This window comes from Perna viridis, chromosome 2, assembly GCF_037379345.1.
Source record: "Perna viridis isolate PV_CMFRI_1.1 ecotype Kerala chromosome 2, ASM3737934v1, whole genome shotgun sequence".
NCBI lineage: Eukaryota > Metazoa > Mollusca > Bivalvia > Mytilida > Mytilidae > Perna > Perna viridis.
In genome coordinates, this window is record NC_142446.1 from 15,839,819 (window position 1) to 15,856,964 (window position 17,146).

A 17,146-nucleotide genomic window follows, 5' to 3' on the forward strand; every position below is an offset into this window, starting at 1 on the left:
AGTTACACTATTATTAATGGGGAAATAATTTTAATGGTGTCATTGTTATTTTATAACCTTGAAAATAAGAATTCCTGCACCCATAATCTCTATTGATAAAAGCAATATCAATAAAATTACTCAATCTCATATCCCAGATTTGTCCAAGTGTCATAATTCCTGTAATATTTCCCATTGATTGTTTTAACTTTAAACAGCCTTAAAAATCAATGAAAATTAATATAGGAAAATGATTGCTTAAGGTCTATTTCCCCTAAGATTTATGTCTTAAACCCCAAAATCTATCTAAGTCTCCTTTGCTGGTATGGCACCTTGATATATCAAACTGATTCATTAACTTATACTTAAGTTTATTTTCTGGACATCGGCAAATGCATGCTTCTGCCCTGTTTTTGGCCCCTAATTACTTAACAGTCATTACCCCCAAAAATCAATTTGTCTGACCATTATGGTATAGTATATTGAAGAACAATATAATAGACATTCCTATGTGTTTTCAGGAGTTATATAGGGCCAAGAAAAAAAAATGTGAGTTTACTGTCACATGCTGAAAAAAATAAGGTCGGTAGGTCTATTTTTTTAATATTTTTTTTTTTATATGGGGGGAGGGGGTTCAATTGTAGTTTGGAGTACTGGAGGCCGCCATTGTTGTTTAACACAATAAATACTTGTTACCGGTGATGGAAAAGGTGGGAATTTCCGGAATTTCTGAAAATTACCCCCCCCAAAAAAAGTTAGGGTAGGTCAGATGTCTGTAAACACACATTTTTTTGGCCTAGTTAAATTCTATGAGAAGCTTTGTTTAAGGCCCCTTTTTGAGTCCCTAATTCTAAAATGGTTGAGGCTATAACTGCTAAAATCAATACCAACCTTCCTTTAATGGTTTTATAAAGATCAACCAATACTCGTTATCACAGGAAAATCAAGTGTTTACAGACAACGATGACAGCACCAAATATTCTTGCCGTCGTAAAAAAATTTTGGAAGCATAATACTAAATTTAATTTTTTCTATAACTTTGCTCAAAATATTGAAATGCAGATTAATTTCCCACATTTAAAAAAAAAAATACTGGACTTATGGACCTTAAATTTGAATATGTGACAAAATATCAACCATGAAAAATGGTACCTACAAAAATAAATGAGACCACGGTACGAACTGCTTTTCCTTTAACAAGAGGCTCCCAGGAGCTTGAATTGCTCACCTGGTTCAATTTTTGCCTTTCAAGGGCAATTCTCTAACAAGGAGTTAGACTTTCAAAAGACTAAGGTAGGAAATATCATAAAGATCATTTCATCGATTGAAAGTTTCTGTATATTATAGTTTTCAAGATATTGGCTGATAACTGCTAAAAACATCATGTTTTATCTTTCAAGGGCAATAAATCTAACAATGAGTCGTCTGACATCTTTGATCCAATGCAGACTTTTGTAGGCTTTATCATAAGGATCATATGGCAATTGAAAGAATTGAACAATAACTCAAACATGGCATAACAGATTAGAAAGAAAATTTGACCACATATAGATCTCATCACACTGAACACTTTCACTCCATCATAATTTTGCTGAACAATTCTGGACAAAACTTCAACATGGCTTATCAGATTAAACAAAAATTCCACCACAGAAAGACCCCATCAATCAACAGATTTGGAGATATATGCAAAGAACTCCAGTCCGACCCCTTTGTTCCATATTTAATAAAAATTGTTCACAACAATGAAGACTGACACCATGTGATGGCAATAGCTCACATGTCCTATGTACAGGTGAGCCAACAAGTAGATACATACGAGTCATTTGTATCTGTGTACTGTTCTATTGTTATTTTCTGTTTTGCCAAAGCTTCTTTTAGTTCTCTTGATTGTTGCTTGTATTTGTCTCTAAAATCTTGCAGTTCCTGTAAAAAAAAAAACCAAAAAAAACCAAGTAGTTACATGTAACAGTAAACTTAGAATGCCTATAAAATATTATCCCCTTTGATGAACAGAAAATAAACAGCAAAACATTCACCTTTCATTCCAAACCAAGGCTGTGGAAATTTTGACAGCCAATGTCAATCATTTTATCAGACTTAAGCAGCCTTATCTTACACAATTCTACATCAATCTAGGTCTAAAAAAACTTTTTCTCACATTTTGACCTTCAAATTCCACTGTGTACCATACACATGATACACCAAAATACAGTAAACACAAATACAAACCTAACTTGACTTTTATTAGACCACAATATTGAGTGGGCAAAGCTAGTGACGACTACAATAGTAGTCGTCACAAGAAGTTGCACGCACTGTCGTGCTAGGTATTCCCCACCTCATTAATCAAGTTAATATCAGACAGTCACTAAAGTTTCTTATAATGTATGCCCCATCTACCAAAAAAGCAGAATATCACTTTTGAAATCAATCAGTCAATGATTGAAAGTTGAGAAAATTGCAACGAAATCAATGGACAGAATTGATTCCAATGTACCCAACATCCTTTCTCCATGAGTGGGGGTATTGATTCCAATGTACCCAACATCCTTACTCCATCAGAGGGGGTATACTGTTATCTTGTAGAAGGAGGGAAAAAGACGAAAAGGACAAAAATTGCTACACATCTGTCCCCAAGTGCTGAGCTGAATTTGAAGCACAAAAAGATCCAGTTCATGTAAAATTTGTTTAACATTATTATTGTTGTATAATAAAAATGTTCGTTTTTTTTTATTATTATGTTGCAGCAACCAACAGTTTCAACATATCTAATAGCTGGTCTCAAAGAATCTACAACAAACTTGTAACAGATTGACAACTCATATGACCGAAAAAAAAAACAAAACAAAAAAACAGTAATAAGTGATTGTAGGTGATGTTTGCTATTTCAAAATTTTTCCTTCTTTTTATATGTATTCGCCCTAACTTTCATTTAATAAGGCACCTTTTCAAGAGCTGTTTTTTCCTCTTCAATCAATCTGATTTTCCTTTCAATATCCTGCTTGCTATCCTGAGCTCTCTTTAATTCTTGTTCTATAGCACTAATTTCTGTTTGAGACTCTGAAATTAAAAAAAAAAGGTCTGAATTCAGCTCATACATGTGGAATGAACAAACCCTATGCCTCCACATTGAAGGAAGAGCAGGCTACAAGTTGGAGATAGCCATAAATTAAAATTGCAAATTAAACTAGAATAAAGAGCTTCACAGTGCCCAGCATGATTTAATCACAGTATGCTGAAATCTGTTCACTTGGGGCAAGTGTGGACACAATTAAGCAATTTGAGTGGAGTCAAGATAACTGCAATGAAATTCAAAGGCACAAGGTGATTCCAATACAATTATTGAAAGATTTGTGAGCCATGTTTACAAGAAAGATGGACAGACTAACAAAACAAATCCTTTATAAGCATAAAAAACATGGTATGATAAAATAATTCCACACATCCTGATTAACCCTTTTTAGTTAGCAAATTGACACCAGTTCTTTTTAAGTAGCACTCCAGCTAAGAATCACACAAAAAGTGATTCATGCGTAAAAAGCCTACATATTTTTATTTTTGATATTTTGTTTGAATTGTCATATTCAACAGAAATTAACATTCAGTTTTTCATATAACCTGTGTTCTTAGGAGATAAAAATTATATAGAATGCACTATAAATAATATAGAATATGTAGCCTTTTTTGGAGTGTATCACATTTTTCAGATTTTGCATGATTCTAACAAAGACAGTTACTTAATTAGACAGACAATTAAGAGAACATTGTTATGTACTGATTTAGCTATCTCTAGTGTGTGATAAACAGTTGATCTTTATGAAGTCTACATTTTTTTTTCTCTGGACTAAACTAATTTAAAATGAACAAAACTAATATTTACCAGCAACAACTTTATGAAGTACAGCAATTTCCTCTTTAAGATGCCTAGATTCTGATTCAGCAGCCCCAGCTGCAGCAGCACCACTAGCCTCCGATGTCAACCTTTGTACTGTTACTGTAGAATCTACAAGGTTTATTATTGTATCAACTATATTCAGGATTTGTTATTTTAAAGAATTGTTTTAGGTACAATCTAAAATAAAGAATTTGTTTTCTTCAAGGTAAAAAAAAACATGTAAGAAGGTAAGTATTACATCAATGAATAGCAGGAATATTAAAATCAGATGAAAATCTTTGAAAATATAGTCTTCCAAGAAATGACATTTTTAGCCCCTTTGACCCCTTGTTACTAAAAAAAAATGTTAAGAAATATTGTAATACTGATACAGGTAGGGATTTCAATGAAATTTTTTTTTCAACAACTGACCAGAAATAAAAAAATTAATTTTTAGGGTGTGTCTTCACTTTGACAATCTATGGACTGAAAATGCCAAATGCTATTTTAAATCTGTAAAATATACCTTGTAGCTTTCTTTTCAGTTCCTTATTTTCTTTATCCAAATTTTTAATCCGTCGCTCAAATGCCTCTACAGCTAATGATTCCAGTTGGGAAGGATCTATTTCTCCTACTTCCTGTAGATTACCTAGATCTGATATTTGACTGAAATATATTGAAACCATGATTATACTCCTACTGGAAAGGTATTAAAAAATTAATTGATACTAATTAGCCAAAAATAGCTTGCTGAGCACAGCATGATATGACCACAGTCAGTAAACCTCTGTTCAGTTGGGGCTAATGTGGACACAATATTAGATACATTAAATTTTTGAAAATACAATCTTCTCAGAAATGCCTTTTTGGCCTCTTTGACCCCTTGTAACTAAAAATGTTAATAAATATTTCAATAATGATAAAAGTAGGGTTTTCAATGAAATTTCATGACATCTGGTTCACTAGAACTCCTTGTTGAAAGGAAAGGAATGTTGGACTTTTGCACCAAAAACTCCTTACTACTCATGCTATTAAAATAAGCAAATTTTTTTATAACACCATCAGAACACTACCTTATTTTTTATAGAGCAGAGTCTAAGTTCAACTATTTAAATGTTAAAAGGCAAGTTCTGAACCTCAATATAAATCTTATGATCTGTTTGAATATGACTCAACTGGAATTGTATGAATAAAGCACAAATTTCTAAACAATCACTTACCTGTTAGAAGTGAAAGTGAAGCCTACAAAAGGTAGATGATGGCCAGTAAACGCAGCATTGGTAGAGGGTGGGATGGAGTCCTAAAATTTAAAATGATGTATCCAGCTTAGCAAGTAGTAAAAATTTCTTCAAGATTGTTGTGTGTTGTATACATGTCAGTAATGTCACATGCATTTTTTAATTCGTTTCTTTCATTATTATGTCACAAAATTTGCATTTCTTCATACATAATATGAATATATTCATTGACAGAACAAAACAGTGCATATCAGCCCTCCCATGCTTGGAAAACCTGACTGTTGTAACGGTGACCTTTGATCTACTGACCTCAAAATCTGTAGAGTCATTCTGGATATTTAACAGACAACAATCAATCAATTTTGTCACTAAAACATTTATCTCTGGAAGTTATATTAAATCATTCAAATTTAATTTTAGTAACGAACAATAGTTTTTAATAAAAAATAATATTAGCAATGATGACCTGGATTTTGCATTTCACCTAATACTATCTGTGTATCAAGGCAGTCAAGGTGTTATTTGAGAGAGTTTGAATGAAACCCATCAAAGTAAACACAAGCTAGTACATGGAAACCAAAACAAAAAGGATAAGCTAAATTCTTCAGCTACCTACTTTAACAAAGAGGTAGTTACATTCAGTAACAGCTTATAAAATCAGCTAGTAGAAACAGACCAGTTCCAATTTCAATACAAATCTAGGTAGCGTAGTGAGTAAACTAAATAGCTTTCTAGGTAGAAATCTGCCCTACATTGTAGGGATGTGTCCTAGTTAACTACCACAGACTGAAATGGGTGCGATTACTTCTAATGTAATTGATTAAATTACAATTACTTTGTCAAATGTATGATTGAATTAAATTAACGATTACAGCATTTCTAAAGTAATTGGTTAATTAATGATTACATGGGCAAGTAATCATGATTACATCTGATTACAATGAATTTGCAAATAACTTTAAATTAATTGAAAGGTTTGGAACATTTTGTTTATGTTATTTGTATTTTTCATAAGGCTTTAAACTCTTTGAACTGATAACAGGTTATTTTATTTTCAAAGTATAGTAGAACATCAACATTCACCAATTTATTAAACCACATGGATCTATAAAATATATACAAGGTCAATAAAACAATTCGTGACTTTCAATTGCATTTCTAAGAACCATTGCACTTGATTCATATACAGTTATGCCCTTAGTGATATTTGAATATAAAAGAAAATAGCCATAATAAACTTGGGTTTTACTTTTGTACTTCAAAACAATTGTATAGGGTCTTTTGATAGCTCTAACAAAATTTTTATTTTTCATTAGAATAATTAGTTGTTTTTTTACCTGTATGCATTGAATTAACATTTTGTAATATCTTCACAAAAAAGAAGAATTAAAGAACCACAGTGAGTGCGCTCATTTTGGATACTAAAGTAAATTTTTTCGTAAAAGAAATACATGCAGAAGGACCCTGACAAAAAAAGGAACAAGAGTATTTTTTAGGCTTTAGACCTTTATCTTCTAACTAACTTCTGTTACTCAGAATGGTAGTTTAAAATTTCAGAATGTGATTTTTAAGTTAATCCGAAGTAAATATCATTGTAGCAGAACAAAACGTACACTTGACCTATTACTTATCATGGTGAATTTAATAAATACCAAAAATCATGTCATAATCTGCAAGCCTTTAGAATTAAAAAGGTCAGAAAAACGGTCATTTCTGTGAATTTAGCTAAGTTCAAGGCCCATAAATTTGGTAAAAATCATTGGAGCAGAACCAACTACAGCCTTGTCTAGTAACTTATCATGGTGAATTTAAATACTAAAAATCAGGTCAATATCTGCAAGCATTTAGAAAAAATGTCCAGGAAACTGTTATTTCTGTGAATTTTGCTAAGTTCAAGGCCCCTAATTTCTGTAAAAATCTTCAGAGCGGAACAAAACGTAAACTTGGCTTATGGTGAACTTATACACCAAAAATCATGGCAATAACTGCAAGCATTTAGAAAAAGTCTGGAAAACTTTTATTTCTGTGAATTTTGCTAAGTTCAAGGCCCATAATTTCGATAAAAAACATCAGAGCAAAACGAAATGTGTTCTTGACACATAACTTATCATGGTGAACTTGTATATAAAAAATCATGTCAATATCTGCAAGCATTTAGAAAAAAAGTCTGGAAAACTGTTATTTCCGTGAATTTTGTTCAAGGCCCATAATTTGGGTAAAAATCATCGCCTTGGAACAAAAGTTAAACATGACCTGCAGAAAAAAAGTCTGGAAAACTGAAGATGGACTGATGGGTCAAAACATTATACCCTTTGCAACTTAGTTGCTAGGGTATAAAAACAAATAAAATATTTACACAAAGAAGCATTGAATGATTATTTTCCTCTTTTTTTTTGTTGTTGTTGACATAATGCATTGTCCATAGATACTATTTAAGGCTTTAATATTTCCATTGTAATCATAATGTAATCATAAAGTAATCAGAATTACAGGGTATTTTGAAAAGTATTTGATTAAATTAAATTGCATGTAATCAGATTTTTGGCTGATTACTGATTACAATGGTTACTTGAAGAAATGTAATCAATTACAGCTGATTAACGATTACAATTACAATTACAATTACCCCATATCTAACCATAAAACACCTGTGTAGACATAATCTTTTAATATTGAACAGCTGTCAATTATGATGGTGGATGGCAAATTTAAAGGTTAAGATCCTCATACTGTAAGTTACAGTATTTACAATGCAGTGTAATTGATACATACAAGGGATCCTGCATTATCACTAAAAGTAATTGCTTAAATTCCTTCTGAATGGATTTGCTATTTCTAAATGGAAGTATACATACTGTATGAGAGAAATCAGAATCGTCAACATCGAAATTTGAAGTGTCAGTGGGACTGCTTACTTCTGGTTTGAATGGAGCATTCACTGAAAAATTAAATAATGATCACAAGTAATATACATTGTGCACATCAAAGTAACTTTTTTTATACATCTTGTAATTTAGAAGTAGTAAGATCATCCACAACTTTCTTTAGCAAAGAAATTATATTTTACTAATTCATACCCATAAATTTTTAGATCAATAACTACATCTTTACCTGACAGAATACTTACTATCTCTAATATTAGTCCAGTCAATGCCAGAAAACCAAGGATGTTGTATGAATTCTTCAAGACCAGTTCTTCCAAATCTATGGTCTGCACTACATATTAACTTCATTATTAGGTCTTTAGCTTCATCACTGATCTCAACATCAGTGGGGAATTCAAATCGGGACTGAAGTAATAACAATAAAATAAATGTCTAAAACGCTGTTATTAACACAAACCTATGAACACTTTTTTAAGAAAAACTTCCTTTAGATGAACAATATGAATTCAAAAATATAACAAATCCAAATTAAGTTATTAATCTTCATGTTGACAGTTAGCACTATCATATTTTTCTATAAAAAAATTAACTGCTCCAAGTTTAAACAACCACATTTCTCAAGGCCTTGTATACTTTATACTGACTGTATTTAAAATTTTCGTTCAAATCATGAGTCTGGATTAATAAATTAATTGATTAGATTGAGTTTGCTGTACAATCAACTATCTTCCAAAGGTGATGAAAAAAAAAAAATTTCCCTTTAAATCAATGTGTTATAAAATAAATAAACCACAAACCTGGTGATTCATGATCTTCCCGTATGTTTCAACAAGAGATTCTGCATAAAAAGGCGTTTCTCCTATCAACATTTCAAATATACAAACACCTAATGACCACCAGTCACATTCAGGTCCATAACGACCATGTCCATCTTCCATAGCCTTCAATAAAAATTGTTTATCTGTAGTTTTGGATAAAAAAAAATGCAGTATAAATCAAAACCTACAAAGATGTAGCTAAGAAGGGTACCTACTTCACATAAGTTATAACTTTGTTTTCTACTGAAAAGCAGGAAATTAAAAAAAATTGTTACACAACTATAGAAAAAAAAACACTGCACTTCTAGTAAGACTATATATAACTAAAATAGGAATGGAGTATATTTCAAAAAGGCAACAACCCCACCAGGATGAAAATGCCAGCCCAAGGCCACCCATTGTTCTTCAATGAGCGACGAGGAAATCCTCCTACCACAAGGCAGACTGCAGCTGGCCCAAAACATCATTATACACAGGTACAACGAAAGAGTAGCCCATTATACTTTAGTAACACTACAGGCTCAAGACAGCCTGAATCACTCACCTGTTCAACCATTTGTCTATTTGAAAAACTTGAGGAATGAGACAGGCTAAGTTAAAATCAACAAAATTGTCAAATGCAGGAAATGCTTTTCATAGCATTTTCATGACCTTAACCAGAATTTTGCTAAAGGCAACAATTTTTGAATTTTTTCCAAAAACCTGTCTTACGACCCCTAAGGTCCATTTTTTGTATAGGTAGCCATATCTATTCACGGATTAAAAATCACAACAGTCATTTTGAGCACAATACACTAAAGAACTATTATGCTTATTTTCATTCAATGATCTTAAATGGTTTTAGAGAAAAAGATTTTCAGTTGTACATGTGAAAAAAAAAAAAAAACAACAAAAAAACTGTTTCAGGGGTCACAACTCCTACATTAGTCAATGAATGGTTTTGAAAATTTCGGCATAGGTCCTTCTCATGATGCTCAACAATTTTACCCTTTTTTAGTTATTTGCAAAAAACTGCCATCTGACCCCTATGTTCTATTTTTAGTAACGGCGGCCATGTTTTTTTCATAAATCAACAATCCCAACAGTCATTTTGTGTGGGATACCCTAAGAAACATAAATGCCAACTTTCATTGAATTCTGTACATTGGATTTTGAGAAGAAGATTTTCAAAGTTGCACATGCGAAAAATGCCCCAAAAAAAACTGTTTCAGGGGCCATAACTCCTACATCAGTTGACCAATCATTTTGAAAATATTGGCATAGGTCCTTCTAATGATAACATTATCACTCCGCCAGAAATTTGCTAAAGGCAACGGTTTTTGAGTTATTTGCAAAAAACTGCAATCTGACCCCTATGTTCTATTTTTAGTAACAGAGGCCATGTTTTTTCATGGATCAAAAATCCCAATGGTCAATTTGTGCAGAACACCCTAAGGAACAATCATGCCAAGTTTAAAACCTGTCAGTTCAGTAGTTTCAGAGGAGAAGATTTTTAAAAATTTTTCCACAACAACAACGTCGACAGACACCAAGTGATGGCATAAGCTCACTTGGCCTTTGGCCAGGTGAGCTAAAAATGCAATCCTTAACCATTTGACATCAATATCATAACTATATTCCTTATGAATTAGCCTATTCAACAGTTAAGTTAACTTATTGGGTAAGTATCGAGCTTTCTGTGCATTGTGTAGAATATTACCGTAAAACAAAGGGGAGAAAAACCTGCATGTATTAATCCTTTACAAGTACATCTGTATTTGAGAGTGAATTCCTTGTATAGGTTGAAAAATTTTGTGAATGTTTTTAGGTGCTTGTGATATTGAAAACTTCGATGTAGTAATTTCAGTTATATAATATGTTTTATACATTGATACATACCCTCAGGATTTCAGGGGAAATATAATCTGGAGTCCCAACTGCTCTAGATGATCTAACCTTTAAGAACAAACATATAACCCTTATGTTACTAAATATAAACATGTGCTTTGTGTTGTAACATCTTTTTTCCTAGGAGTTGATCTTCAAAATGTTGCAGAGTTAGAGAAGACAATTTTTCTATTTGAGTATGTTCTTCTGTAGGCATACTTGCCAATTAACCCAGTTTGGTCACACCCATACATAGTTCAATCTTGCCAAAAATTATGATAAAATTCAGAAAATTTTGAAAAGTTGTGTTCCTATTGATTAGTCTCTTTGCCATGTATTTCATATCTCTATGGCTGGGCTAACAATATTTATAAAAAAAATTATAAAAAAAAAAGTAACTTATTGCATATACATATAATTACCTAACTAAGAACCTATCCAGCCTTCAATTCTTTAATTTTTTAAGGATCTAACATTACTTACTGTGCCATCTTCTTGAAGTTTAAGACATGACCCAAAATCAGCTAACACAATATGACCCGAGAGGTCTATTAATACATTGTCAGGTTTTATGTCTCGATGAACATATCCTAGTTTGTGGAGTGAACTAACAGCAAGAACCATTTCAGCAATATAAAATTTGGCTAAATCTTCTGGAAGACCCTCCTCAAATTTTGTTAACAAAGTTAATAAATCTCCTCCACAATAATAGTCCATAACTAAGTACTGAAAAAATAGAAAAAAGATTTGCATCTACACTGACTAAAACTATTCGCAGATTTGTATATTTCATTATATTTCAAACCACAACATCTCATCATTGTTAGATCTAACCATCATAATTTGATCTCATCATATAAATTACTGGTAATTATCAATTATAAATGAAACAATGCCAATACCAGATCTTGTTCTGCATCACCATCACATTTTTGTCAGCACATACATATCTTCAATATAATGTATCAAGGCCCCAGAAATGGTCAAAAATGCTGGTCAATGACCCAAAAATTAAGGACATACCTGAATTGTCATTTGCTCATTTTGGACATTTTTCTTATTCAATAGGGTGCGTATAAATTGAGCGACATTGTCTTTTCAGCGACTATCTTTTGAGCGACGCTTTTTGAGTAATTGCGTATATCATTTGAGCAACATCAAATCAAAACAAAATATAAAAACAGCATATAAATTCAGCGACATATTTTTTAATTGATTAAATACAGATGTACATAAAATTCACATTAACGGTCCACCAGTTCGCACTGGTCAAAACTAGCCCTTTCTCGAATGTATTAGTTCAACTTCAGTGAATCGACCAGTACTTTTTCCCTTCTTGGTGGCATAAAATACAAAGTCTTGGACTTGCTCAGGAATACAAATGTTCAGAGTCCGTTATAGGGAGATGGTTGAAAGTATTTTTCATTATTTTTTAAAATTGTAAAGTATTTTATATAAACTATGTGGTTTCAGTGAACAATAAACAAACACTATATCCTGCTCAAAATCCTACTTCAACCTCCCCGTGGTGAGCAGGGGACACTGACTAATGGAAGAGGTAATAAGTATTTTTCTCAGGTAAATGTCGCTGAATTTAAAAAATAAAAAGTCGCTCAATTTATATGTGTTTTGTCGCTGAAAAGATCATGTCGCTCAAATTAAAAAAATGCAAAATGTCGCTCAATTCATCATCTCCCATTCAATATCGGTCTTTTTGTCAAATAGCTAATGGATTACTGCTCTATAAACATCCTGTCTTAAAATCCCTTTATTGTTTAATACCGTTAATTATCTAACAGGTGTCAAGTTATTCAATGCTCAGTCACACGTGAACCTATAATTGTCTGTCCACGTAATTCGGAAATTGTTGCATAATTGAATTGGTTCATAGTATTTAGACTGTAAGTGATGTTTATTTATATAATTAAGATCAATTGACACTAATGGTATCAATTTACTGTATATACTCGCCTAAAAGTCAAATTTTTGGGACCAAATTTTTAACTGCTGGGAAGGGTTCCAACTTAAAAATGAGATCTCGACTGAGAACTAAAATTTTCAGCTTGAAAATGTCAAAAGCTTGATAACTGACATGAGCATGACACCAACACTGAACAGCCAGACTGGTGCCGTTTACCCAAATTTGCAAATGTTATATTGTAAACGTTAGTTTTAGGAAGTCTGTCTTCATCTTCTACCTTTTGCAGCTAAAATATGATGAAGTAAAAGAATATTTACTGTTTAGTCTTTGTTTTGCCACAATACTGATTTTATTCGTACTTCAAACTCATCCATTTTGTGTATTGATTTTTACCTGTGAACACTCATATAGCCAAAAACCCAAAGGTGTAATAGAAACATAACCCGATAATGTACCCTAATTTGTGCTAATCAGCACAGTTGATAGCAAAAAAATTGGAAAGTTACCGTTGTGTAGAATTTTAGATACATTTAAAAAAAAATATGACAGTAAGTCCACTAATGAGTTATCTTTGTCGATTCATCAAAATAACCTTCATTCATGACATACATATACCCCAGATTCACTCTTGATGCATGTATAAACAAGTTTTGAACTCTAATCTTAGCCAGGAGCTGATACCATTAGTCACTTTTCATACACAAAAAATTACACACTATTAATCCAGAAATAGGTGTTTTATTTTATCAGGGACTTTATTCATATAGTACCTGATTTTAAAACATGTTGACCTTTGTCTCAATAAATTCACTTAAAAAATAAATTCATCATTGATAAATTCTCAACAAATTTAATTGTCTTTATTCAAGGAATAAAATTGCTAGCAAACTACCATGGCCCATTAATTTTATTGTGTCCCTTTCTTATTCTCTCTTGTTTTCTTTTACTCCTACTTGATATCTGAATATTATGCCTTAATTTTGGTCAAGTATAACTTTAGTATTTCCATTTTTAGATTTGTGGTATTCACTTTCTATTTATTTATTGATTTCCCACCAAAGATATGGCAAAAACAAGGAAAAACTGCATTTTGACCTCAATATTCTATTTTAAGCAATGGTGGTCATGTTTTTTATTGGACCACTCTGAAATGAGGATCATTAGTATCCAACATGCTATAAATCATTCCTGCAAAGAAAGAGGATTTCTGAAAAATGACAGGTAAAAACTAGATATACCGTCAAAAAAGACACAATCAGGGGTGATAACTCCAACAACAGTCAATAATTTTTCTTAAATTTACACTAAGAATAGATCTTATTATGCTTAATATTTTTCCAACTTACATTCATCATCAATCTGCTATCCATTTCTAAGTAATCCGAAAAACTGGAAAAATCGTCAAAATGACACTTTTAAGGACTATAATTTCAACAGATTTTTCCTAGATTTGCACCAAGGATAGATCTCATTTTGCTTAACATTTTATCAATTTATATTACACATCAAACTGCTATCCCTCTCGTAATAATCAGCAAAAATTGTCAAATATGACACCTTCAGGAGCTACAACTCCATTAAAAACCAATATTTTTACTGAAATTTGCACCAAAGACATATATCATTACGCTTTACATTTTTCCAATTTATAACAATCATAATTGCTATCATTTTCTGGCAAAAGTCAGAAAAACCATAAAAAATTACCATTTCAAAGGCCATAACTGAAAGAATAGTTGACCAATTTTTCTGAAATTTAAAACAATAATGGATCTTGTCTTTATATTGTTAATACAGTTTGAATTGTCAAACTAGCTGCATTACTTTTCAAATAAAAACAAAAAACTGCAATAATATAGGTAAAATTAGCATAAAAAAGGGCAATAGCTCCAAAATCAGTATTTCAATTATCATGAAATTTTCAGTGATGATAGATCTCATCTAGGCAAAGATCCAAAGGTATCTCTGATTTCTTCTATCTGTAAGTGTTTATAAGATATAATCAAAGCATGTGGTCAGACCCCTATGTTCTATTTTAACTATGGCAACAATGTTTTTTGACATATCAATAACCTAAACACTAATTTTGTACAAGATATCATAAGAAACACCTGTGCAAAGTTTCATATAATTCTGCTCATTAATTTCAGAGGAGAAAATTTTTGAAAATTGTTAAAAAATGAAGACGATGGACATCAAGTGATGGTAAAAGCTCATGTGGCCCTTCAACGAACATGCAAATGAAATCACTCCTCTTATTAATACAAGTGTCTTTAATTACCAAAAAGTTTTCATCTTGAAATGCATAGTGAAGATTTGTTATCCATCTTCTATCTCCTTTTACTAATACATCTCTCTCTTCTTGAAAACAAGCAGTCTAAAAGACAAAACAAAAACTTATTAAGTAAAGGCACACCAAAAGTGAAGTGATTACAAATAGTTGTTTACATGTCTTTCCATTGCAACAAACTACTTTGCAAAGTTCAGCATTTCTGAGTTTCAAGATTTACGATTTATAAAATTTAAATCACAAATTTTGTGACTTTCAAAAATGAGTGAATAGAAAATTTCACACCATTCAAGCCTGAAACTGGGCTGAATTTTGGTTTCAATTTCATATAAAAATTCATCACTTATACTTAAGTTATTGTCAGGACACATATTGTTAACAACATATCACTACATGAATAACCATAACTTGTTGCAGTTCTGAAATTATTACAACTGGTCACTATTATCACCCAACATACCTCTGCTCTTTTAAGCATTTCCCATTTATTCAAGATTTTCATAGCAAATACCCTATCTGTATCTTTCAACTTCACCACTGCAACCTGAAATAAGTTAATATATAACTAAATGAAACTGTGACAGAAATTAATAGGTTTTAACCTAGATTACTGATACTGTCCTATGGCTAACATATTAATACATTAACTTAAAAACACATTCTATTGCTAGTGAACATACTCAGTACTGTGATTTCATTACTGTTATTCTGTGTTATCAATTTTCCTTCTTCTGGTGAGTTGTGTGAAGCCAGGAAATCCTCCCAGCCCATCCCAAAATTTAAAAACTAATGAAAAAAGAAATACAAATGTTCAATCCTGTTTTCTTACAAGTGTTATCAGGCAGAAGTTATTTACTTACGTACTATTTAGTTGCTTCTTGATTTTTAAACCATCTATGCATACGAGTAGTTAATTTTCTAGCCTGATGGTTAAATCCCTACCAGAGTTTTGTATTTTCAAACTTAATTAAATCATAGAATTGACATCTGACAGACTAGCATCATAGCTGTCAATTATGATGAACTTAACCTTTAAATTTGCCTTCCAATATCATAATTGATAGCTATTCAAACTTAAAAAAGTCAGTGTCCGAAAGATCACAAGTGTTCTGTTGTCGTTAAGTAGGACACACTGGTATAAAGTAGGGCATAATTCTGCCTAAAGAGCTATTTAAATTACTCACTAGCCTACCTAAATTTGTAATGGAACTGGTCTATTTCAACTAGCTGTAAATTTGCAATTCGACAAATGAAATGATAAATTTATATACCTTAAAATACATGCTTATTTCTAACTCCCTTTTGGTGGACAGGGGTGCAAATTATAAACAAATGCACATATACAAAGAAATAAGGTCACCTTCGACATGTTCTGATAAAGCTGACCAAAACCTACATTACAATCACCTGTCATGCAGTGAATCAATTTTGCTGCTGTCTAATGTTAGAGTCTGCTTACTGTTTTCTTCAGGAAGTACTTGATCTAAATGTATTTCAAGATTTCTTCCCTAGCTCTGAGTACTTTAAAACTGCATGAACATTTTGTATTAAATTGGTTGATTGTTGTGCAAGACTGTTTTAAAAATATTTCATTTTAAGAACTTGCATTGTTTCATAGATATTATTATAAATGTCAGTGATAAATTTGAATATACATGTAGCTTAATACAACTGACAGTTTAACATTAACAGTAAAAGGCTGCCAATGGAGTAAAAATCAAGTATCATTGAAAAGATTTTCTGGCATATCTGTCCTATCTGTTTAGAGCCTCTTCAACCTTAGTTCAAGGCTAAAAAGATGGGCATGTGAATCATACATAATAGGGGTTTACCTATAATTATCAAAAGTACATCTATATCTAGTATAAATGTTCATTGGAATACATTTTCTTCTATGGTTCATACCTCTCCAAAGGAACCTCTTCCAATGATGCGAATCGTCTCAAAATCATCTCTGTGCAGTCTAAATTCTTTTACTTTGTTCACTATAGGTTTTGCTAAAATCAACAAGTACTATTAGTAAGAATTTGTCAACTTTTTCAATAGACTGAATCATTATACACCTTACATGTACATATCATATTTTAATGATGAAAAAAAAGAAGGAATTGTTCAAGCAAGATTTTTAGACAGTCATGACTAAATGCATGCAAGTATGCCAATTTATGAAATCCTGTAATTTTTTTTGGTCAAATTTAGTTTTTAATGTAACTATTAATTAATCTAACACTATAAAATTAATGCTTTATTTCATATTGAATATTTACATAGA

At 31.7% G+C, this 17,146-nt stretch overlaps 1 protein-coding gene across 27 annotated transcripts in view; it reads right to left on the reverse strand.

Annotated features, from left to right (window-relative positions):
- LOC148623807 (serine/threonine-protein kinase MRCK alpha-like) overlaps window positions 1–17,146 on the reverse strand; it is a 58,866-nt gene that overhangs the window by 39,760 nt on the left and 1,960 nt on the right. For all 27 annotated transcript variants that reach the window (XR_015919510.1, XR_015919509.1, XM_088565955.1 and 24 more), the window contains exons 2-14: window positions 16,780–16,871; window positions 15,335–15,418; window positions 14,866–14,961; window positions 11,147–11,389; window positions 10,676–10,732; window positions 8,777–8,920; window positions 8,222–8,384; window positions 7,950–8,032; window positions 5,077–5,156; window positions 4,383–4,522; window positions 3,863–3,985; window positions 2,927–3,042; window positions 1,799–1,905 (exon numbers count right to left, since the gene is read on the reverse strand). Coding sequence is in view for 25 of the 27 variants with exons in the window: in XM_088565955.1 (XP_088422081.1) it covers window positions 1,799–1,905; window positions 2,927–3,042; window positions 3,863–3,985; window positions 4,383–4,522; window positions 5,077–5,156; window positions 7,950–8,032; window positions 8,222–8,384; window positions 8,777–8,920; window positions 10,676–10,732; window positions 11,147–11,389; window positions 14,866–14,961; window positions 15,335–15,418; window positions 16,780–16,871 (1,528 nt within the window). In the remaining 2 variants the exon portion in view is untranslated. The remainder of the gene's footprint in view (window positions 1–1,798; window positions 1,906–2,926; window positions 3,043–3,862; window positions 3,986–4,382; window positions 4,523–5,076; window positions 5,157–7,949; window positions 8,033–8,221; window positions 8,385–8,776; window positions 8,921–10,675; window positions 10,733–11,146; window positions 11,390–14,865; window positions 14,962–15,334; window positions 15,419–16,779; window positions 16,872–17,146) is intronic.